Below are 18668 nucleotides of genomic sequence, written 5' to 3'. Positions count from 1 at the left end.
AGTGGGAAGTTGGGCAGCCGAGTTAGCAAGAACCTGTCCTCCCCCTGCTACTGACCCCACTATGGCGGACCAGCAGGTGGGTAATTGGATCACTAACACCTTGGATTCCCTGATCCCGAAAAAGAGGAGACCTCTCAGAGAAAGAAGAGTTGGCTCTGCCCCTTGGTATACGCCCGAACTTAGGGTTCTCAGAACTTCATGCAAAAGATTAGAACGCGCTTGGAGAAGAGAGCGGACCGACGAAAATCGGAATGATTACAAGGTAGGGATGAGGAAGTACAAGGTGGCGTTGAAGGAGGCTAAAAAGAACTTTTTTAGTGTTCGGATCGAGAAGGCAAGCAATTCCCCAGGGGAATCTTTTAAGATCTTTAAAGAGCTGCTGAAGGCCCCGGCTCCCCCAGTTGTCCATGACAACCCGCAGGAGAAATGTGAGGAGCTCGCCAACTTCTTTCATTTGAAAATCGAAAAGATTCTGTCCTCACTGCCAGCGATGCTGCAGAGCGTGGAAATGGACATCAGCTCAACAATAAATCCCGCTGAGCTGCTATCGTTCGGCCCCTTCTCAGAGGAGGAGGTCGAAAAGGTCCTGAAAAAGATGAAGAGTGGGTCTCCAAGTGACCCGGCGCCTATGAAATCCCTTAAACAGGTGGCAAATGTTCTTTCCACTCCGCTTGCGGATCTTATTAATCTTTCGCTTGCACAAGGAATAGTGCCTCAAAGGTGGAAATCCGCTGTTGTCAAAGCACTTTTGAAGAAACCGGGACTAGATCCGTCTAATCTGGCCAATTTTAGGCCCATTTCACTCTTGCCCGGTTTCTCTAAAGTCGCAGAGAAGCTGGTCAATTACCAACTTTCTCGCCATCTTGAAGACCACCATTTGCTAGGGGATTCCCAGACGGGTTTTCGCCCTGGTCAGGGGACAGATACAGCCTTACTGGCAGTGGTGGAGGAAGCAAGGAGCATTCTCGATTCAGGGGGGTCAGTGGCAGTGATCCTCCTGGACTTGAGTGCGGCCTTTGACACCGTTAACCATCAGGTGCTCCTCCAACGGCTGGCAGAGGTGGGTGTTAAAGGGATGGCCCTTAAATGGTTGAAATCCTTCCTCTCAGACCGGTCCTATCAAGTCTGGGAAGGGGGAGAACAGTCCACCTTGTTCCCTCTTCAATGTGGAGTCCCGCAGGGCTCATCTTTGAGCCCTACCTTATTTAACACCTATATGGCTCCCCTTGAAAGAGTGGTCTCCCCTTCAGGAGTGAAGATCATCAGCTATGCTGATGATACGCAGCTGGTTGTGGGCCTCACCCAGCTGGAAGAACAACCCGAAGTCCTTCATGACTGTCTCTCCAATGTTCATCGTTGGATGTCTCTGTCCGTGTTGAAGCTCAACGGTGACAAGACTGAGCTGATGGTGCTGGGCAAGGCCTGTCCCTCTCTCATCACCAGTTGCTGGCCGCGGTCCCTGGGTGATCCACCATCCCCCAAGAAGGAAATCAAGAGCTTGGGGGTTTGGTTGGAGGAAGATCTATCCTTCAGGACCCATGCTAGGAAAACCGCGGGGGTATGCTTTGGCTTGCTGCGATCTGCTCGCAAAGTGCTACCTCTGCTCCCTAACTCTTCCAGGAAGCTTTTGATTCGCGGCCTAATTTTGTCGCGGCTTGACTTCGGGAACGCACTATTTTTGGGCGCCCCAGAAGCAACTTTCAAAACCCTTCAGCAGGTGCAGAATGCAGCAGCGAGGGTGTTAATGGAAGTGCCGCGTAGACAATCAGCTGCCCCCGCCCTGAAAGCGCTCCGCTGGCTCCCTGTTAAGGAGCGGGTGAAATTTAAGGCGCTATGTACGGCCCATAAAATCTTGTACGGCAGGGGCCCTTCTATTCTGTCTTCTATGGCACGCCCCTACAAGCCCACACGCCCACTGCGCTCGGATCAAAGACATCTGATGCAGACCACAAGAGTAAAAAGAGCTCGCTCCGGGGGCCGACGCTTCTCGGTGCAAGTAGCGTCACACTGGAATGCCTTGCCCCTTAAGATCCGCGCTGAGCCCAATATCCTGCACTTCAGGAAACTACTTAAAACACACTTATTTCCAGTGTAGGATTGACTAAGAACCTTTCGTGTCTGTGTTCACAGCGCCGGGATGCCCCTGGGTAACTGCGCGCGTTACAAATTTTATATAATAATAATAATAATAAAGCCAACCCCATTATCTGATGTGGGAGAGCGAAGGACCCAGTCTTGGTCTCAAGGACACCCCGCGAGGGATGTCAGACCACTGCGTGCTGCAGTGTCTGCATGCTGCAGTGTCTGTGTGCAGGAGCCTCTGCGGCTCGCATCAGCATGGAAGTCTTTTTCTCCACTGATTTGCCCAACGAAGAAGTAGTGCTTATATACCTGAAAAGTACCCTCAGGGGTTCTACCTAGAAGTGTACTATGGGCATGTCGGGCAAGGAGGACGATAGATGTGATCCTTATACAGAGTTATTATGCAGATGATGGTAATCCTGCTGTGATACTGAGAAACCTCATTCATAATATACGAGGCTAGCTTTCGGAGAAAACCACACAACAGCCATGTTGTTTCTAACTAGGCAAAAGGTCAGCGTCAGACCCATTATGTAGAACAATGGTAGAATAGATGTAGGTAAAAGGTAGTGTACCTACCTAGGACTATATCTTTACATTAGGGTTCATAACAAAACCAGAATGCATGGATGAAGGACATACAACAGGCACAACAGACAAGTTAGTGTACAATTTGTCCAGTGGTTAATTTACTATTTTCTTTTTATGTAACGACCTTGACATTTACAAATGAAGATACAGTACACATAGAGCAGTGTGATCAAGTGGTTAACACAGAGCCGGCATGATGTGAATATCATTGGCAAAGATTAAACAGATTTAAGTACATATTCCTACAACTGAGACATTTATAGAATGTAAAGATATACTGTGTAATTGAGGGGGTTAGTTGTGATTTTCTAGTTGCAGGAGATGACAGTTCAATGTTTTTTTTTAACTCCTGGAAAAAATGCCTTGTATAATATATAGTTTCTGTGCAAGGGGCCGACATATACATACACACTCTCTCATTCATTCACTCTCTCATTCATTCACTCACTCTCATTTTCTCTCTCTCTCATTCATTCACTCTCATTTTCTCTCTCTCGCATTCATTCATTCACTCTCTCATTCACTCTCTCATTCATTCTCCCTCACATTCTCCCTCACATTCTCCCTCTCATTCTCCCTCTCATTCTCCCTCTCATTCTCCCTCTCATTCTCCCTCTCATTCTCCCTCACATTCTCCCTCACATTCTCCCTCACATTCTCCCTCACATTCTCCCTCACATTCACTCCCTCACATTCTCCCTCACATTCTCCCTCACATTCTCCCTCACATTCTCCCTCACATTCTCCCTCACATTCTCCCTCACATTCTCCCTCACATTCTCCCTCACATTCTCCCTCACATTCTCCCTCACATTCTCCCTCACATTCTCCCTCACATTCTCCCTCTCCATTTTCTTTTTTTTTACAGATGACGGAGGCATGACTTCACAATTTTTGATGGCTATTCTTCCTTCCTGCATCGATTCACAGTTTCATTAGTCAATATCTCTTGGTCTTCTCAAGGTAAAGTTTTTTAGGCAACAAAAAGACCAGTTTTACTTGATCTTTGCCCAATCTATCTGAACAGTATGCCCCTCCATCCCTAAATGATGGAGAATCAGTTGTAGAGTGCATTCCTTTAACAGAAATATTACCAGTTCCCTTCACTCATTCCTAGATTAACATTTTAGTAGCAACGATTGTAGCTTGTCTGACAATGTTTCAAGGCTTATGCAATATTGTTCCCTAAATGGCCCTTTAAACTTTAAGAAGCACTCAAAATACACCTCTTTGACAAAGTTCAACTTCACTGGATCTTTCTCGAGTTTGTCATATGTTACACAGCAAGTGCCAAGAAACTAAATGGGTGATTATTGCACTAAGTAAATTGCAACATGGGAGACTACATTCAGACATGACCTCCCCATCCCTATCAGCGACAATGTGTGACATCTGAAAAAATACTCACTGAGTGACACTTTGTTACAGGCCAGTATGTGTTTGATTTTTGTGCTTTTTATTTTAAATACAATCAGAAATACACAATACTACAGAGAAACCACACGGTTCCTTTCCACAGGCTGACAAAATGCTTTGAAGGTAAGCAACCAAACACATTAGTTAACCTAAAATAGGCACTACCTCTGCAAGACCACATGTCCCTTTCATTAGAAAAATTGTCTATATAGATAAAGGTATTTCTCCTACTTTCTGATGTGCCCCGTCTCCACACTCACTATTTATGAATGTTTACAATGGTTTTTCCACAACTATAAGAATGTGGAAGCATTTGCAGTTCATCGGATAGAGGAGTATGACATTTTTCTGAATGTGGCTATTGTCTCAGTTTGTACCTTTGAGAGCTCCACTGCACACGTCACTATTGGCATTGGAATCATGCTTCCGATGGCTCTGCAGCTCAGACGAGTCTTCCATGTCAGCCATCTTCTGCTTCTTTGAGGCTGGCTTCCCAGAACTCCCAGTCATGTCAGCTCCCACAAGTCCACCTTTCAGCTGCAAAATATACAAAGACACTATCTGAGGGGATGGCATGTGTAGAGACTTCAAGGGAAGAATGTGAGGTCACCCTCTCTTTTTGGAGCCCTCAAGTCCAGGTTAGCTTGTCAACTTATGATGCAGTTTTTCCTGTCTGCAGTGCTCCCTCTGCACCCAACCAAGCAACATGTTGATGCCATGTGTAAGCTATAAAGAGGCTTCTTACCTTAGCTTTAACAAAAACTAACTGGAGAATCAGTGGTTTTGATAATTTAATATGGTATGTTTTAAATGTCATTTTCACTTAACTAGAACATACCTTTAACCTTGTTTATTTTACAGTGATTTTTATTTAATGCAAAGTAAGATATTATTACCATATCAAACTTTAACATCACTTTAACATTTGGTTTTTCAAATTAATTTCTAGGGTTTCTAACAAAGTAGATTTTCATCACCCTAAGTGGCATGGGGATGGGCACAGGGCAGGTGCCCAAGTCGATGATGGCACAGCCTTTGGCAGTGCGCAGTGTGGTGTTGAAGGCATAACACCCTTTTTTATTTTGGGTGGGGGGTTCCATGGATCTACAGCAGCGCTCTGAGTGACAACCTGGGGATACGCTCCCGATGCATGGATCCACCACGAAACCCCAGGGATGCTGGGCTTTGCTGTGGATTCAGTACCCATGGAACACCCCCAAAAATATATATATATTTTTAAATGTGACCCCAGGGTTTCCCTCTGGAACCCACTGCACAAGGCCCAGGGGAGGACAGAGTAAACCTAGTATGGCCCCCTTTTAACTTCTTTAAAAAAAAAAAACATTTAAGACTCTGGGACAACCCCAAGTCATATGATGGTTGGCGCAATTTGTCCTGCGGTGAGCCAATCACAATGTGTGGGTGAACTTGCAGTTCGGCAGTGTTGTGAAAAATGCACCTTTTTAGCCTTCATTTCTCAAAAACTCCTGGATAGATTTACATCAAATCACGAAAAGTATGCTTTCCGGAATAAGATCTAGCTTTGTGCCAAATTTGGTGTCATTCCGCTCAGCAGTTTTTGCAGTATCGCTGTACAATTTTACTATGGAAAAGTGAATGGGGAAAAAGCGTTTTCTTCCTTCTCCTACGGATCAGCGAGTATCCTAAATCACAGCATTGATGCCGCTGTATTCATGGTCTCCTGAAGCATCTCCTCTTTGACTTGGGCTAGTAAGCTGCTAAAATCTTGGGAGTACGCTGTGGACTCACAAGAAGCCGTTGTCAGCCAAAAAGGCTTGTATAACTTGAATGCCATTCATCAACTGGATGTGAACACCGAGAAGTGCTACAGTAACATGTCAATGGAGTGCCTTAGATGTATCCAACAACATCGGCCTATCGCATGGGAAGGCAACTACATTTAAGTTGGAATACTTCATCGATGCCCGTCTGCACATGGAGCACTAATGTTCTCAAGACTGGTGGAAGAGAGTGAAGTCTGACTCCAGCAGTTTATGTTTTGCCTCTTAATTGCCATGGTTAAACATAATTGTGTAATCTTCTTGGGCATAGGTAGGCATCTTTTTACCAGAGGATTCCAGACATCTATTCGCCCTCGTCCCAACTGACAGGCACTGGGGCACCCAAACATGGGGTTTATTTTGGTGCCTAATATCTTGACTTTGAAGCAGCTGGCTCATAGTAAGGGAAAGGTTACCACCAGTGCATGGAAGGTCTCATTCATCAGTGACTAAAGGTTGTTGTCTCTAGGTACAAAACCTTGACGAGCACCAACTAATTCCTGTGGGTGTCTGGGTCGCTCTATGGTGACCATATGTCGGAAGGCGGTCTTGGAAATTGAGAAACTGTTTTATCGCCATTCTGAGATGGTCCTGCTGGAGTACACATAACTAGGCGTGCACAAGTGAGCTCAACTGACATTGGTGGTGCTGAAAGGAACATGGGGCAAGTGCTGCCAGAGGCTGATCCTCCAGTGCAGAGAGGACTCCCAGAGATGCATAGAACTGCATCAGGTGGACTGTGAAATGATGAGAAACAGGGCCCTGTGAAGCCATAGCAGTTTTTAGCTCGCCATGCATGGCATTTACAAATAGGTTTAAGATGAGGAGGGACTTCAGCAGGCTTGCATGTCTGAACCTTTAATTAGAAGAAATCCGAGCAGTCAGCTCAAGATGTAGTTGTTTCAGATCGCACAGGTCAGAGGTCACACGCAGACATGTCAGCCAGAATTAGGGGTGGGCGGAATTTGCGTAATTGCGTTACGCAAATCTCCGCGAAACGGTAAAAAATCTCCGCGAACACGCAGAAATTCCGCGAACACGCGGAATTGCTTGTTCGCGATGCTTTTTTCCTGTTCGCAATTGCTGTTTGCGTGCTCGAGGAGAAATATCTCGCGAACATGCATTTTGTGAACGCGAACAAGCAAAAATTTCGCGAAAAGCAGACTTTTGAGCAGTTTCGCGTAGCCAGAATCCACCCTTTTAGAGAGGAAAACAGAAATGGAAATTTAGAAGGGAAATAAGAAGCAGGTCTGCTGGTATTGAAATATTGCTCCTCGCCACATGAGGCATCTGTGGTATTAATCACCGAAGGTACTGGCCAACTATCGTCCGATTTCCCTGCTGCCAGCATTCTCAAAAATACTGGAGAAGCACATCCATGGTGTACTTTCAACTTTCACAGAGAATAACAACCTACTCCATTTTTCCCAATCGGGTTTTAGGGCAGGCCACTCCACCGAATCTGCCCTCCTGGGAGTCACGGAGAAGATCAGGGGACTTTTGGACGACGGGCAAACGGTTGCTCTTGTTCTGCTTGATTTAAGCGCAGCCTTCGACACCATCTCACACAACAGACTGCTTGTCAGGCTGAGTGAGGATGGCGTCGGAGGGGCAGCGCTGGACTGGATTAGATCTTACTTGAGCAACAGGACGTTTCAGATCTCGTCCTCACAGGCCCAGTCGGACATTTTTCTGTCACCCCACGGTGTGCCTCAGGGCTCAATTTTGAGCCCGCTATTTTTCAATCTGTATCTCCGCCCCCTCGCCGATTTGGCAGAGCGGGTAGGTCTAGAACTTATGACCTATGCGGACGATTCGCAGATTATTTTTTCCCTTACTAACTCAGAATCTTCATCCCCCTCTGTGCTGAAACTAGGCCTTCAGGAAATTTTCAGCTGGATGTCTACGAACCAGCTAAAGCTCAATGGGGAGAAGACAGAGATTCTTCTCCTGGGGAAAAATAAAGATCTGTGGCAGGATACCCATTGGCCACCATCTTTGGGCGCCTTCCCCACCCCGGCTACCCAAGCTAGAAATTTGGGGGTGTGCATTGATGATTCATTATCAATGAAACAGCAGGCCAACAAAGTGGCTGGTGTCTGCTTCACGATCCTTAAATGGCTGCGGAAGATTATCTGGATGCTGCCTGTGGATACCCAGAAGACCGTAGTCAATGCATTAATTACATCTAGGCTTGACTACGGTAACATCTTATACCTGGGTTCCAATCTAGCCGTGATCAGGAGATTGCAGCTGGTCCAGAACTCCGCAGCCAGGTTGCTGTGTAAGATTCCTAGGACAGCAAGGATCTCGAAGAATTTGAGGAACCTGCATTGGTTGAGGGTAGAGAACCGAGTTCGGTTCAAAGCCTTGACACACATGTTCAAGATCAGGGCAGGAACTGCACCAAAATACCTGCAAAAATTGGTTAGGCCCCATGTTCCTACACGCAATCTCCGTTCTTTAAATGGAGCAAATTTCGTGGATCCCAGGTTCAAACTGGCCCGAATGGGGGGGAAATCTTTCTCCCATCTGGGACCAGTTCTTTGGAATTCCCTCCCCTTAGCCTTACGGAAGGAGGAGAATTTTGCCAGTTTTAAGAAAAACGTTAAAACTTGGCTTTTTAATAAATAATTGTGGTCCTTGACAGTTACTGCCTCTATGTTTTGACCTCTTAGCCCTGGCGCCGGGAAACCCTTTGTGGGTATCTGTGCGCATTACAAATGCAAAAAATAAATAAATAAATAATAAAAATTGGGCTCTACAAACACTAGATATTGCTACAGACCCTCAAACTGTGACCCCTGCCCTACTAGATTCTCCTGCAGTGGATGCATGTACAATCCTGCATGTGGCACCATTGCTATATATAAAACCACCCCACCAAGTAGTTTCATCACCATCCTCACAGTAAGGGGATGTGGTTTCGTAAAATAAGATAGTTGCATTTGGAATGAAATATCCCTCCCTGGTCTTGGTTAGGCTTTTGCTGTGACTGAGTGTAATACACCTACCAGAAAAGGTTGGATCTCTCGTGGATAGAGATTCAACTTTTTCACACAGACTTTGAAGCCTAGCCTGTGTAATAAAAACACTGCTGTGCATGTGCCAGGCATCGTTGTCAGCTGCTGCAACTCTCAGCCAATCATCCAGTTAAGGGAAGACACTAATGACGTTTCTTCACAGATGTGCAGCTACCACCGCTAGACATTTGGTGAACACCCTTAGGGCGGTTGTGACCCAGAATGGTAGATCTGAATTGGTGGTGGTGTCCACTTAGCATAAAGTACAGGTAGCCGCGATGTGCCAGGCGTTTGGAGATGTAGTAAAGTAGGTCTAATAGGCAGGTAGTGTATTTAAGGGAAATGGAAATCTTTGCTCAGTCTCATTTTTAGAGACAGAGATGGGCTGAGCCTCCATACAAGTGTTTGAGATCAGGCTGGTCAAGAAAAATTAATCATGACATGTAAGAGCTGGAATGAGAAATATGCTTGGCATCAATTCCAAAAGTACAGCTGTATACGGTCACAAAAGCGAACTAAATAAAAAAACTTTAGATTTTAACGGGACACAGGCAAATGTGAAAAGCATGAAATTATCTGAATCATATGTTTAGAGCAAATGTAAAGCATTGGGGTAGTAAACAAAACAAATGCCATATCATTTTATTGGGAGCCAGTGATGGAATATATTAGAATTGGACAAGAGAGTAGTTTTGTCTCTTTTTTCTTTCAGTAATTGTGGGAGTTGTAAACTCTCAAAAAAAGTGTCGAACTCATGTAAATCAAGGTCTGGTGGAGTCGCATATAACGTCTCATAATGTTTTAAAAGTCATATTAATATCATCTTGTGTATTGATGGTCGTACCATCTTGTTTGTTAATTTCTAGGATTGGGGACGTCTGTGGGGAGTCTCTTATAATCCGGGCCAACAGAGGACCCGATTTATCTGCCTCTGGTGCTGTTTTTGGGTGTATAAATTATAATCTAACAGGTGCAAGTCTTCCAATAGTTCTGCGTGTCTAATGTGTGCCTACTGTAATTCAACTCTGACATTCACAATTGCCTCACGCTTTAACTCCCCCAGTTTATCTTCGACTGTTTTGAAGTTCTTAATCACTGCGGAGCCAGCCCCACCTGTGTGCTAACAGCAACCCCACGCATCACCGTTTTGAAAGCGTCCCATTCCATCTGATGTGTGCTGGCAGTGTTGGTGTTCTCTGTGAAGTAGTTAGTAATCGACTTGGCGAGGGTGCCATGAAACACTTGATCTTCTAATAGGGGCTGTCATTTCCATGTCGGTATAGGTACCGGGGACTTTCCACATTGCATAATTGCTTCCAGTGGGTTGTGATCTGAAAAAGTTTTTCCCTACATTAGGTAGTGTGTTACATTAACGACTAATGGTAGGGAGCAAAAAATCCTGTCTATGCGGGTTTTGCAAGCCGCGTGGAGGCAAGTAGGAGTACTCCCTACTTAGCGGATGTTTCTCTCTCCATATTTCACTCACACCCCAGCCCTCTGCCCACTTCTGAAGAGCCGCTGCCGGTTTCTTACAGCCCATGTTTTGCAATGGCGGGTGTGACCTGTCCTTGTCTATGTCCAACACCGTATTGAAATCTCCCCCAATGACCCAAGCGTAAGCATCCCATCCCGCCAGTACTGTGGATTACAAATCTAGGAATTTGTCCTGTTCTGAGTTTGGGGCGTAGACGCTTCCCAACACTATATGTTTCCAGTATAGTGTGCCTAGCAACAGAACCCATGTACCATTCACATCTATTTTCTTTTCCAAGACCGTAAAAGGGGTACCATTTTGTATCCATATTGCTGCTCCTCTGGTGAATGCAGAGTAGGATGTGTAGAACAGTTGCCCTCTCAACTTCTTTTGCATTTTTACGGCCTCTGCATTTGTAAGGTGGGACTCCTGTAAAAAGGCAATGTGTACTTTTCTACGCTTGAGCTGCGCTAGTATTCTATGTCTCTTATGTATGGAACCTAGCCCTCTTACATTCCAAGACGTAAATGCATATTTATTCAGTTGTGCCATCTAATCCTAGAGTATGTTGTATAACACCACTCACAGGTCACTTCTGCAATTGAAATAGATGTGTACCTTTAAAGGAGTCCATGTTGACATTCCCAAATACAATCCCCAATACTAGGTTCCCCTGTGTATCATTAGAGGACCAAACCAGCAACCCCTCTACAAACAGTATAACACAATGCAGCTGCCTCTGGGGGGTTGCAACTGCCGTATTCCTACTACACATTGATGTACGTGCTACAAGTACATCCAATAAGCTCCAACCAATATCCCAACATAACACAAATATAGGGGGCAGTTTGCCATTATTTGTCTTTGGTAAAAGCATATCATACTCATCCGAAACTGACTCTCCGGCTTCCAAGGAACACAGCAAACACAGCAAACAAGTTCACATGTCATCCTCAGTCTGTGAGGTCACCACCGGGAACAACAGACTACTTTCAGAGTCCGATTGCGCCTCAGGATCCTCAGATGAGTCTACATTCTCCGCTCCGGAGGTCATCGCTTGTGATGCTAATGCCGCCGCTGTCAGCAAAGTGTCCTGTTTACTAGCTGCGATCTGTTCCATCGTGGGATTGCCTTCTTGTCTGTTGTCTGTTTTTCTGTGCTGGTCTAGTTGAGGTTGATCCTTGTTATACATATGGGGAAGATGCCGTTGGCTGCCCTGCGATGAGTTTTGCGAGGAGTTAGCGTTATTTCTGCTCATTCCATTGCTTCATCAGGCTTGTCGGAAAAAAAGAGCTTTTTGTCGGTAGATGATCTTTAGGCGAGCTGGAAATAACATGGCGTATTTCAAATTATGTGCCTATAACGTCCTTTTCACTGCGTGAAAAGTGTTTCGGGCTTTTTGAACCGCTAAAGTAAAGCCTGGGTCTATTGAGATATTTTTTATTCTCGAACCGGATTGCAGCGTGTTCTCTAGCTACCTGCAGTATCATGTCTCGATCTTTATAATTCAAAATGATTGCAATAATCGGTCTCGGAAGTGTTCCAGGTGGTGGAGGTCTTGCGGGTACTCTGTTTGTTCTCTCCACACTGTACATCGCTGTTAAACCCTCCGAGACAACGTGATCACGTATCCAGCGCTCCATAAGTTGGGAAGAGTTAGTCCCTTAAATTTTTTCCCGTAGACCCAGAATTCCAACGTTGTTGCGTTCGGATCTCCCCTCCGCATCTTCCACTCTGTCCTGCAAACCCTTTAATTGGCGCTGTAGTTGTTTGGGACGAGGTTGCAATTTATTGTGCCACTAGGTCATCAAGTATTATGTTGTGTTCTTTCACTCTATCCGCTAGTTTCACATGGTCTGCTTTTAAAAGTGTAGGGCTGGCTGTTAACATGCCTATTTGTGTTTCTAATGCCTGGCGTGAGTCCCAGATCTCTAAGTATCACGCCCAGTTTGTCTACGTGTCGTTCTGGTTCCGTAGGCGGTGCCCCATCTTGCTGTGCACCTTGTTTCTGGTCCGTGTGTGTGTTGTAGTGTTAGACTCCTCGGTTGACTGAGGATCTGGGTGTTTATTTTTGGGTCTTCCCATTTTGCGCACTATAAATGCGTAGCTGTGTCTCGTGGTCTATAATCCGCTGCTCCCACTATGCAATGAGGCACCCTGCAACCTTAAAGTCCCAGTTAAATCATGCAGCCAGCTTGCGCTTTCTCTTCTTGCCAATGCTCACGCCGCTCCGTACCTTTATGCCAGCCGCAGTTACCTCCTCGTTGCGCAGCTCCACTTGCTGGTTGCAGCTGTCCTCCCCTTCGCACTAAGTTTACCGTTAGGGCCAGTGCTGGGATGCCCTGAGGAAGGAGGCCGGAATGTACGAGTGTGTGCCACTCCGGCTCGAATCACATAGCCAGCTACAGTCTGTAGCGGAAGTGCGCAACCAACCAGTCAACGCTTCAAGTCACGTCCTACAGCAAGGCACATATGTATATGCCCGTCAGTCACATGAATTATGTGTCTGACCCCACGAAGCGTGTCTGCTACTGTACAATAGGCGTCCTTACTTGTCGATTCTCCGTTCTCCGAAAGGCGCTGCCGCCATTTTGAGTATCTTCGTCGGACTCTCCATCCGGGATCTACTTCTGCTTCTCACCTCGGACTACCCACCGCAAGGAATAATTACAACCCTTGCCAGCTCTATGAAAGCTGTGGAACAGTGCAAAAAGGCTCAACTTAGGACAATGTGCAAGGTATTTTTGTAGTACCAAACCAGTAAACAAGCCAAAATGCAAAACAGCAAACATCTCAAACAATTAGAAAAAATAGAGTAAAATTTAATAAATCAAATCTCCAAAATGACAATAATACAACTAGAAGAACAAGAGATATGAACGTTTAAATCCTTGAGTAGGGATAAAGGCAAGAAGCACGAAGTGCCAACAATAGTCAATGGTTTCAGTAGACCAGGACCCAGGCACAATGCTGCGATGACCGATGTAGTACGGGTCGGATACATCAACCAGATTAATCCTGGTCAAAGATTTTACCTTATGACTTTAGTCCTTTAAGGTTCAATCCACCACTGCAGGACTACTTGGGAGGCACTTACAGACACAAGGTGTGTCTGGCAGAGGCCAAAAGTAGAGTCCAGTTGTTACTCGTCAGATGAGCCTTTGAAGGGCAGGACTCTTGTAGTTTGTTGTACCTGGTAGCTTGAACAGGAAGTCAGCCTTATGACCCTTTGAGTCCACTTATTTGTCCTGGGTACAAAAGGGAGCAGGTCCAGTCTTTCAGAGCTCCTCTCAGGTGACAGAGAGCAGGTTCATCTGTTCTGAAGTTGGTGCCTGGAGATGCCACATATATGCCTGGCACAAGGTAGTAGATGGTAAGGATTCCTGGGTATTCACTAACCAATTGACTAAAGTTCCTAGGGCCATTTCTACCTATTTTGGGCATTTCCCAGAAGGCAAAAGTCTTCGGCCATACTAAACTTGGGCTTCAATGCCTGGGGTTTGTGGGGGCAGTGTACTATGGTAATCCTAGTGTCCTCTCTCATCTAACACCAAAATCCAGTTTGAAGCAGCTGCTCTAGCCCATTAAATCTGGTGACAGAAGTCTGGTAGAAAAAACAGTTCATCAGCAGCCAGAGTGTGAATACACAAGCATTGTTTTGCCATCCAGGGTCATATGAAAAGCCCAGAGACATACGTCTGGAAGGATAAAGCAGGGTCCTTCAGCAACCAGAAAGTGGGTACACAAGAATGGTCTTGGCATCCTGTTCTAGGCCTTTCAAGTGCACCCAACGTGTTATATGTACATCCAGCAGACCAGTCCAGCAGGATCTGATACTGTAATGTAGAAAACGATGCTCACAGCCCCCTCCCTGCATAGTCTGTGAATTTCAGAGTAATTCAGTCTCATCATCTCTGCTTATTCAGGTCAGCCTATTGTTTGCTCCTGGAAGGCATGTAACACTTTTTTTACTACACCTTTTCAAATGCTAAAACCTGTCTGGGAGAAGTTTGAGAGCAAATGAAAATTAGCCTCTAGGAAATTTAGGCAAGGAAAAAGATAACTTTCTAAACATAAATTTACCTTAATAGTTATTTAAAATCTGACTTCATCAGATTTTAAATAACTATTAAGGGAAATCTAACTTCATCAATTGTCACTTGGAGGCAAGATGGCCGCTGACTGACCTCAGTGAGAGCAGCGCCAGCTCTCACTCTCCCTGATTCACCTTAAAATGCTTGGACGGACGGAATAATATGGTATCGTGGACTTACCTGCTTGATTTGCTCGAGTTGGACACACGAGGCTTGGGACCCCGGGATCACAGACAGCTTTCACACTGGTCGAAGGGGTCTGGTTTGACCCTACTGCTAATTGTTCTGCTGCATCGGAGGCTGTGCAGATTGTGTGGACGCTACCGGAACAGCATGGCTCCCAAGATGAGCAAACCGGCAAAAGAGTTGAAAGAGCCAAAGGAGCTAAAGGAGATTAAAGAGACGGTGAAGGACTGCATAACAGATCCAGTGCAACCAACGGTAGCCGAAGCATTCAGGGCAAAAACGGCCTCGAACTGAATTATTTCTGGGATCCCGGGGTCTCTGGGTGGTCCAGAACTCATGGCGGCGGATTTGGATTGCACCGGTATCGAGGCAGCACCTGGGGAGATGAACCAGGATCAGCGTATTCCTCTACCTCTTTCTCAGTTGGGTGCTGATAGTAGGATTGCTGCAAATCCTGGGACGGAGCAGTATGGTGAGCGGAGCCAGGAAACTGAAGAGAATGCATACGGAAAGGACAACGCCGAGGGGTCCATGATGGGACTGCAATCACTGGCGTTTGGTGAGTCAGCCAAGATTCCGAATAGGGACGGAAACTTCATTGCTACCAGGGTATGTACTGTTCTAGATGTTGCTAGAACATTGAACAGGGAGGCAGCAGTTCCTGGGCCCTCACCCCTAGAGACTGGTAACAGCTATGATACTTTGGTAAGCTCAGATTCATCACCAGTTCTATTAGTGGAAAACCAGCTGGAAGTACAAACTGAGGCACCTGCCATGGTGGAGAAAGGTGGGGGTAACACCAACAACGGGGTATTTGGCCATAATGATCAAATTATAACACCGCTATGGTCTAGTGCTCCCTTATTATCTCCAGAGGTGGATTAGTTCTATTCTCTGAATGATGATTCTGAGTCATCGGAGCTTAGTGAGCTTGAAACATCGGACGGGACTGTCTCAGAGGAGTCATCTGCTACACAGAAAACACCACGCAGCAGATCCGCTAATTCAAAGCGACGGGTTAAGGCTAAAGCGAGATCTTCAAAATCAGATTCAGGCACAGCTCGCAAACTTGAATAGGACTATTCTGCGACAACGTTGACATCAAGCTTGGGGGGTGGTCCTAATTTAGCAAATGCTGCATCTGGTGGTTTTAGTGGTCCCAACAACCCAGAATCCATGGCCCAGTCTTCGCTTACAACACTGGAGCTTTTATACGCTACCCTCAAGCAGATGCTAGGGGAGGATAGACAGGAAAGCAGAAGATTGTTACAGACCACTAAAAAACTACAAGGGGCTGTTCGTAAAATCAATGAGCTATGTACAGATATGACCGAAAGGGTAACATAAGTGGAAGAGAGAACTGCGGCTATGGAGGTGGAAGTCAATAAGCTACAGGCATTCAAAGAAATCCAGGAAAAGCAGTCTTCAGATGTTTGCTGGTAGCTTGAAGATTTTGAAAACAGGCAGCGTCGAAATAATGTTCGGATACTTGGTCTGGCAGAAAATGTGGAGGGGGAGAACATTATGGCCTTTGTCGTTTCTTTGATGAAGTGTTTTTCCAGATCTTGCCCACTGGAATTGGGAGACGGAAATCCAGCGGGCTCATCACTTCCCAATGACTAGGAGGACTAATGCTAATAGTCAAGGGGAGCGACCCGGAGCGATTTTGATATTTGTCGGAAACTTTCTATTAAGACCGGCCATAATAGATCGGGCCAGACCTGATTCAAAGCGGACTTATGAGGGCCACACATTCTTCGCTCGGCCTAATTTCTGCCACACTATGGTTGAGCGGAGGTGGAGACTCCGGCAGATGACAACTCCGTTTCAGGGGGTGGGATGTGAAGCTTTTTTGTTATTTACCTTACCGCTCAAGGTCATCTTGAACGGGAGGGTTAGAATGTTTTTCTCTGAAATCAAGGCACAAGAATACCTCTCTGAACTCAAGGCGGCCAGAGGGCAGAGTGGCACAGGCCGTATCACATAACAGGGTGCATTTTCGGTTGATTAAACCCTGGATTTCAATATAAATTTAAGGGATATGAAGGAGAGGTCTGCTTCACGGCTAATTATTTGTCTTATGGGTAGCCGAGTTGGGTTTATGTCACCGATTTGGATTTAGATTATTATATGGGGGTGAGTTCACTAGGGATAATGGGTATGGAGGGCCTGGGGGGGTGGAGGGGAGTGGGAAGACTGGCGCTGCTGGAGATGTGAGCTTGGCTGCCATATATACGTCATGCTTCACCTATTTGCCTGTAAGGGATGCGGGGGGTGGGGGGGGCAGAGGGGTGGGATGGGTAAGGGTTCAGCACAACACGATTCAGCACAATATGTGAGGGGAGGCATAGAGAGGAGCTCCGGGAATCAAAATGTAAATAGAATGAGATTTATAAGAAGAAAACCAAGCTTTGATGTATTAAAAGGTGGTAGGTTGATGGTGGTTTGTGGCAACGAACTGGGGAAACATAACATAATATAATGAATCTACGAATAGCTACTGTTAACATCTGTGGGCTTAATGATCAAAGTAAAAGGCAAAGGGCTGCAATTTTGTTCAAATCATTACGCATAGTTATACTCTGTGTCCAAGAAACTCACATCGAAGGCTTCTGAGGTAGCATTTTGGAACAGCTTGGATATAAGCTCATGGTGAATACCAAACATGGTACCTGCACAAGAGGGGTAGCAATTCTAACTCGTAGGAGTGATGTAAAGGTTAAAAGGAAAGCTGCTGATCAATGGGGGTCGGTGCGTAATAAAACCGAATGTTCAGTGGGAGTTGAAAACTTACAATTTGCTCAGTCTACGGGTCAACTGGTGAGGACCCTGATGTTTTCAAATTTTTGGACGCTGAATTGGCAATGTGGCCTATGCCAATGATGGCCTGCGGAGATTTTAATATTAATGGGTTGGGGGTTCACTGGGGTGCATCTGGAGTCAGATATCTGGGTAGGAAAAGGAGGGTTTCCGTAGCTCTTACAAACCGGATATGCAATAATGGTCTTACTGTTGTATGGGCTTATCTGAAACCCGATGACCCCGGTAGCACTTTTTTTTTCTGCTCCACATAAGGCTCATGACTTTATTATTTTTTTGTATCGCACCAGTTTATCTCAAATATTAGGATCGAGAAGTATCCTCGGATACTTTCGGACCATAATCCATTTGTTCTTATGGGGGCTAGGCAAATACGGGGATGGACTTTCAAAAGGAGGCTTGTACATGATCCAGAGAATGTATCACATATGAAGGGGTGTATTAAGGAATTCTGGGATTTTAATCGGGAGAGTACAAGCAAAGGGATAGTTTGGGACACCTTCAAAGCAGGGGGTCAGAGGGGAAACGAGTTATAGTATGCATCGTCAAAGGAGGGAGGCACAATATGAGGAAGTAATTAGAAATAAGTTGACTTAATTAGAAGAAGAGCTGGCCTTGGCGGTTAATATAAGCAGACCAAACTAGGATATAATTTTACAGTTAGTGGTAAATAAGGCGGAAGTTGTAGAGAGGATTGCTACTAAAGCTGCAGAAACTTATCTGGCAAAAAGAGAGCATTGCATTAGTTTAGTGAGCGGGTGGGGCATTCCCTGGCTGTGAGACTAAGACAAAAGGCTGCTGCAAGTGAGATAATCAAAATTTTGGATGCTAATGGAAGCATAATAGCTGATGCCCCTGGGATTCGGGAGGTTTTCCGGTTATATTGCCAACAGCTATATAGCAAAGAATCCTCAGAGGCGCTGAATGTAATACAAGAGTATCTAGATAAGGTACCCCTGCAGCGGACTGATCTGATAGATAGGGAGGCACTTCAGGTTGCTTTGACACAAGAGGAAATAATGGGGGCTTTGCAAACTTTACCATCCAACAAGGCAGCTGGTCCTGACCAGATTCCTTTAGAGTTTTATAAGACTTTTGCAGATATAATAGGACCAGATTTGATTGAGGTTATTCGGCAAGCTCAAAGGGGTGGATCTGCTCCGGAGTCATGGGCCGGGGC

At 45.6% G+C, this 18668-nt stretch overlaps 1 protein-coding gene across 1 annotated transcript in view; it reads right to left on the bottom strand.

The window, feature by feature from the left end:
• The window catches only part of PELP1 (proline, glutamate and leucine rich protein 1), a 400761-nt gene that overhangs the window by 148044 nt on the left and 234049 nt on the right, over positions 1 to 18668 (bottom strand). The window contains exon 13 of the mRNA XM_085639349.1: positions 4467 to 4626. Within this exon, the coding sequence (XP_085495475.1) occupies positions 4467 to 4626 (160 nt within the window). The remainder of the gene's footprint in view (positions 1 to 4466; positions 4627 to 18668) is intronic.

The sequence above is a fragment of the Triturus cristatus genome, chromosome 12, assembly GCF_964204655.1.
Source record: "Triturus cristatus chromosome 12, aTriCri1.1, whole genome shotgun sequence".
In the NCBI taxonomy this organism is placed as follows: domain Eukaryota; kingdom Metazoa; phylum Chordata; class Amphibia; order Caudata; family Salamandridae; genus Triturus; species Triturus cristatus.
The sequence above is the reverse complement of the archived record's forward strand: the minus strand, read 5'-3'. Positions and strand labels throughout refer to the sequence as shown.